Source organism: Thamnophis elegans, chromosome 16, assembly GCF_009769535.1.
Source record: "Thamnophis elegans isolate rThaEle1 chromosome 16, rThaEle1.pri, whole genome shotgun sequence".
NCBI lineage: Eukaryota > Metazoa > Chordata > Lepidosauria > Squamata > Colubridae > Thamnophis > Thamnophis elegans.
In genome coordinates this window covers 24,336,407-24,342,317 of record NC_045556.1, presented here as the reverse complement: position 1 = coordinate 24,342,317, position 5,911 = coordinate 24,336,407, and the positions used below count along the sequence as shown (strand labels likewise).

General features: G+C 42.6%; 1 protein-coding gene across 2 annotated transcripts in view; it reads right to left on the bottom strand.

Annotated features, from left to right (window-relative positions):
* Positions 1-320: 320 nt before the first annotated feature.
* Positions 321-5,911, bottom strand: part of FRMD5 (FERM domain containing 5) — a 99,806-nt gene continuing 94,215 nt past the window's right edge. The window contains exons 14-15 of one of the 2 annotated variants that reach the window (XM_032232395.1): positions 3,052-3,383; positions 321-2,872 (exon numbers count right to left, since the gene is read on the bottom strand). In XM_032232395.1, coding sequence (XP_032088286.1) covers positions 2,825-2,872; positions 3,052-3,383 — 380 coding nt within the window. In that variant the 3' untranslated portion in view covers positions 321-2,824. Of the gene's footprint in view, positions 3,384-5,911 lie in introns of both variants that reach the window. The other variant, XM_032232394.1, reaches the window with a different exon arrangement.

The following is a 5,911-nucleotide window of genomic DNA, read 5'->3' as shown; positions in this document are numbered from 1 at the left end:
TTCAAACATCATGTTTATATTGTTTATTCCTAGTATCGATTGGAAATTATGAGTGCTCTGATCAGAAAAATGGCTCTTACAAATTAGGAGAGTGGGGATGGCCCCTGTGTTCGTAAACATCTTTAACGTATAAACAATCATATAACACACACACACACCATGTTAGTTCTCTTCAAGCTTCTCTTATTATGCCCCTTAAACATACTTTAATGTTTTTAGTAATCATTGTAAACAATTGTTTCCCAATTAAATTGCTCAAAAGGATTTTTTTTCATCATAATTAAGTATTTATTTAAATTTGAAAATACTCTTATATGGAATCAATGGTTCTGCACTAACTACAGGCTGAGTGTAGAAAAAATTACATCTTTGAAGGAAAAACATGACATATAGTATTTGGCACATGAATTAACAACATCTATATTATGAAAACGGAAAATTCACATTTTCAGGTAATCAACCTTTTCCTGCTTCAGCCTGTGGCACCTTAGTCCTTATTCAGTGTCTGTTTCCTCTGATACAGCAACTTGTGGAAACCCCCCCCCCCAAAAAAAAAGTCATACAGTTGTGATTTGGAATAAATGAGCAGTGAACCATGAAACAGAATGCCAAAGGGTTGGATTGGCAGAAACAGAGCTCAGTGCCCCAACGCATTCTGAAGTGCACAAGAGAAAGTGTCCTTAACTGGGTCCAGGATTTAGGGTCAACAGCTATCTAAGAATGACTCCCCCCCCCCAACATTTGCATCTTGTCTGTTTAAAAAATGTATTGCATGAAATAGTTACAGGTAGAATTGGACAGGTTTGAGGCATGAGAAACACCACCAACAATTAACATGTGAAGGTTTGTATCTTTCTCTGGAATGGAGAATACGACATGAAAACTTTTCCCTCACTGCATAGAAGCATCATTTACTACAGACTGAGGTAGGCACACCACACTAGAAGTTTTTGTTGCTTTGTTGCATAAAACATCATAAATCCTTGGATATGTCCGTCCATCTTCTCCTAGATGATACAAAGTGTAATGCATCTGTTTCTCTTGCGAAAGCCACGATTGCTTCTGGCTCCTGAGAGACCGGCCATGCGATTTTGCCACTTGACTCTGAGGGGAGTCTCCATTGACCGGCATCTTCGCTAACCAATGTGCATGCGCCCCATCTAAGTGCAGCAGAGTCTTGCCCATTCCTATGTATTGCTAATGCTGTTAATTGTGCTCTTTTTTGAATGGCGAATGACCAGCTGGGGAGGAAAAGTCATTGCGCAAAGTCCCCCCCTCCGTAGCCTCCTTCCCATTGGTTCTGGCAGTGCTTCGGTTCTGCTGAATGTGGAGGGCCTCTGCGCATACATAGGGCTGCCCCGGCAGAGTCAAGATCATGAAGCCGGCCTCTTGGAATATTTCTGATTAGATCCCCAAATGACTTGAAATCTCTCCCTGAGATGAAATAGAACCCTTGCCAGTCAGATTTCGTGCTCTTGCTCTCTTCCCATGTTTTATTGCTCCCTGTACAAGTGAGCTGCTGCTTTTAGAGAATGTTCTCTGAATCACAAAACAAAATACAAAGAAGTCTGGGTTCCCTTTGCTTTGGAGACATTGTGGGTCTGATTGTTTTCTTCTCAGTGGTTACTTGTCATTTCTCCTAATTTTCATTTTAAAATAGCACAAAACAGCTCACTTTTTAGAAAAGATGGATGGTTGATGCCATGTTAACACATTGTTCTAAAATACTTGTAACCTTGTGAGTATCTCCGTCACTTGATACCCAACACTACATTTATCCAATTTATAAAGTAAAAAAAGGTTTGGTTCATTAACAAAATATATATTTTTCTTAAAATATAGGTTGAAATAAGTTCTTTCATAATACAAAAAAATTTACAGTTTACTGTGGCAGAATCTCATTCAAAGAATCCAGACCTGATGATTACTTCTACAGCAAGATTTCAAAAACAACAATCAGGTGCACAGATTGACTCTTCCCATCTTCACCAGCTTCTCCTTCCTTTGGCACCCACCTATTCTAAGAAAAGGTCTCTGGGATTGAAAAGGCCAAGGATAGAAATTCACCAAAGACAGGTACTTAATGGCCGTTGCACTCCATGCTAAGGGAAGAAATAAATATAATGCCGACTGACTTCCTCTCGTAACAACCTATTGCTTGAAAAGAATTAATGCTAGATGATCTCACAATATTGGCATTGGTCCTATCATTCCCCCCCCCCCCTCGCCGTCACACCCCCACATAAAGCCTGGCGATCGGTAAGAAAATAAAACTGCCCTGTTTTCAGTGTCCATGTCCAAGATGGTAGTGCTATGCACAGTGACAGTTTTAATAAAATAATACTATATTATTAAACTTACAACTCAGTAGCACCATTACAAAAGCTCCTGCATAAAGTAACAGCTGTCTTCGTGAACTGGTCTCCCATCTGAAGGCTGGCATTTAGTCCGACGCTAGTAATAATAAAAATAAGCTCTCTCTACTTGAAATTTCTGCAGTTAACACCTCTACGGAAGCAAAACTAAATTTGAAGAGTGCAGACTAATTTGAATGTCGGAAAGCAGGACTTTGAAGGAGCTTCCCCCAAGAGGACCTGCAAAGAAATTGATTACGTGGTGGGTTTGATCTGGTGTGAGTCTGTCCTTATCTTCGGCTGGGAAACTGCCCTCCTGGGCCGCAGCGTGCTTTAAGTCATGAGAGGAGGAGGAGGACTTAGTTTATGTGCTGATGGCACCACGATGAGCTCCGTTTTCTGGGCATGGGCAGCAGGGATCTTCCACAGTCCACCCGGCTAGTTACTAGGAGGACAACTGCCTTCAGGTATCATTGAGCAGGCTGAGTACGGAGCGGATTTTGCAGGCAAACCATCGCCTGAGGGGACAAAAGTATTGGTAATGGAATTGTTCAAACTCGGGGGTCTGGCGAATATCACGGAAAAAGGCAACGTCAAGGTCAGACTCTGTAAGGATGATCAGGAGAAGGAGCAAAACCAAGAGGAGTCCGACCGTCACAAGGAGCAGACGGAGGACACTTAAAACAAACTTATTCACCTGTTCTGCTTGGGCTCCTCCACTGCTGCACAAGGCCCGGAGGTCCCTTCCCAGCTCCTCTGCCTCCCCCGCTAGAGCGCCGGCTTCTGACTCCTCCTCTATGCTGCAAGGGGTGCCATTAACCGGCCGGGACAGCAGCATCAGCTCCAGACTCTCTTCGGCCACTGGAGTGGGCAGCACGCTGTCCGATGGACTGTAGATCTCATCTGAGATGATCGCCACACGCTCGTTGCTCTCCGCCCTGCCACTCCGCGAGTGGAGCAAGAAGGTGTCGCTGTGGGAGGTTGACCTGACCGGGGTGGAGTGAGCGCTGTCTCGCAAAGACTCGAGGCCTGAAGGGACAGAGAAAGACGGGGCACATTGCAGAGCCACAAAAACGGCTTCCACCATTCAAAGGCCAACAGCCCCTCCCCCTAAAGTTTGCAGGGCAGGGCAGTGTTCTTCTTTGCTCTCTTTAAATCAGTCAAAGTGCCATTTCCAGATAACTCCTTTTGCGATAGTGCTGCTTTATACTGCACCAGGTCCTGTTCTAGTTGCCATGATATAAAAGAGATGCTGAGACCCTAGAAAGTATAGAGAAGAGCAACAAAGGGAAGAAAGGATTTGGCGGCTAAACTGTATGATGGATGGTTGCGGGAACTTGGTATATCTCATCTAACAAAGGGAAAGCTCAGAGGTGAGAGGAGAGCAATTTCCTGGAGACCCTATAGCAGGTGTCCCCAATCTGTGGGCCATGGCCTATTCACAACCAGACCATGTGAGTGGCCAGCTGGTGCATGCACAAGCAACGGGAGAAACACCTGCCCTCCTCTAAATCATGTCAAAGAGTCCCGGGCCTCAGATAGGACCTTCAGATACCCCATGGCTTACTTCCCTCCATGTAGATGCAGCTCCATTAAGGCCTACACGTTGAGTGCGGTTGATCAGCCAATTACTAATCCATCTGGTAGTGATGCCTAGCGAACGTTTTTCTATCTTATAAAGCAGTAGGTTGTGGTCTACTTTGCCAAATGGCTTACTGAATCCAAGTAAATTATGTCCACTGCATTTTGCTGGTCACTATCAAAGAATATAAAAAGGTTTGTCTGGAAAGATTTGTTTTTGACAAAGCCATGTTGGCTTCTAGTAATAGCTTTGCTTGTTTCTAAGTGTTTGCAGATCCATTGCTTATCTTTTCTTAGACCATAGGAGATCTGATTTCAACAAACCTAAAGAGAGCTTGGGAAGGATTTCATGGTGAAAACCTTAAAGGGGGAAACACTCAAGAAGCTTGGAAAACTCTGAAAAATGAGATTATAAAAGCACAGTTCACCACAGATCCAAGAAGAGGAAGCCATCGTGGTTACATAAAGAACTGTCCAGATAAACTGAAAGACAAAAAGGACAAGTATGAAAACGGAAAGAGGGATGCATAACTAAGGCAGAATACCCGCATATAGCCCAAATCTTCAAATATGAAGCCAGGAGAGGTAAGGCTCAGAATGAATGAAGGCTTGCTGCAAATGTAAAAAAATAATAAAATTTTCTTTTAACATGTAGGAAACAAGAAAAAAGTCAAGTAAACAATTGATCTAGTAATGGGAGGCGATGGTAAGGAGGCATCAGGGAAAAAGTGGAGCTGCTTAATTCATTCTGTGCATCTGTCTTTATAGAAAAGGAAAAATAGTCCTACCTAATGAAAATTTACTGTAAACGACAGAGAAGTCAAAATAGGCAAGAAAACGATAAGAGCACAACACCCATCGACTATATAAGTACAAATCGCCAGGACCAGATGGATTCCATCCCAGGGGTCTGAAGGAGCTGGCAGACATGATCTTGGGAGCACTGAACCGTATCTTTCAAAGATCCTGGAGCATCAGGAAAGTACTAGAGGACTGGATAGAGCTTATATGGTTTCTACCTTCAAAAGGAAAAAAATGGATCCAGGAAACTCTAGATATATAGGTTTGATATCAATACCTAGGAAAATCCTGGAAAAGATAAGCATTGGATCTGCAAATGGAAGCAAGCAGAGCTATTACTAGAAGCTGGCATGGCTTTGTCCTGTTGGATTTTGTTCTACTGCTTGTGCCTGCATTTTATTGAATTCCAATCCAGTCTCCCCTACAACTTCAATCCCCTTTATTTTTTCATCTCCATTAGTAAAAATTAAGTCCACTTTTTGGATGACAAAGTTATCAGCTAGGCTTGTCAGGAACCTATTTCTTCCAGTTGATGTCAGAATAGTTAAAGTCCCCATTACTACAGTGGTGTGTTTCCTGCATGTATCAGTTAACTGATAAGCAAAAAGTTTGTCTGTTTCTTCTGCTTGGTTGGGTGGCCTATACCATATGCCTATGGCCATGTCGTTCTTTTTTCCTTTTACATTAACCCATGTGCAATCAAGAAGCCTTTCATCCTTGGTCTTAATGTATTTCTGTAGAGATGCAGTAATTTTTTACCTATAATGCAACTCCACCTCCTTTTTTCTTAGCTCTCTTTTTTTTTGAACATTTTATATCCTTCCATCAGAACATTCCAGTCATGAGTTTCATCCCACCAAGTTTTGGTAATGGCAACTATAGTATACTTGCCCTCATGTGCTAATACTTCAAGCTTACCCTGTTTGTTCCCCAAACATTGAGCGTTAGTATATAGTCCTTTATAGTTGACCCTGGGTTTGTTTCCTACATCTTGTGTTTTCATATCTGAGTTTTCCTTCCTTCCCAGCACTCCCTACCTCCATGTGTGATTGATGGTCTTCTGGCTGATGCTTGGGATGAGGCCCTAAAGACTGGTCACCCTCCCCCCTCGGATTTAGTTAAAAGCCCTTTGGATAAGCTGAGCCAGAGTTTTCCAAATATATGTTTTTCAGTTC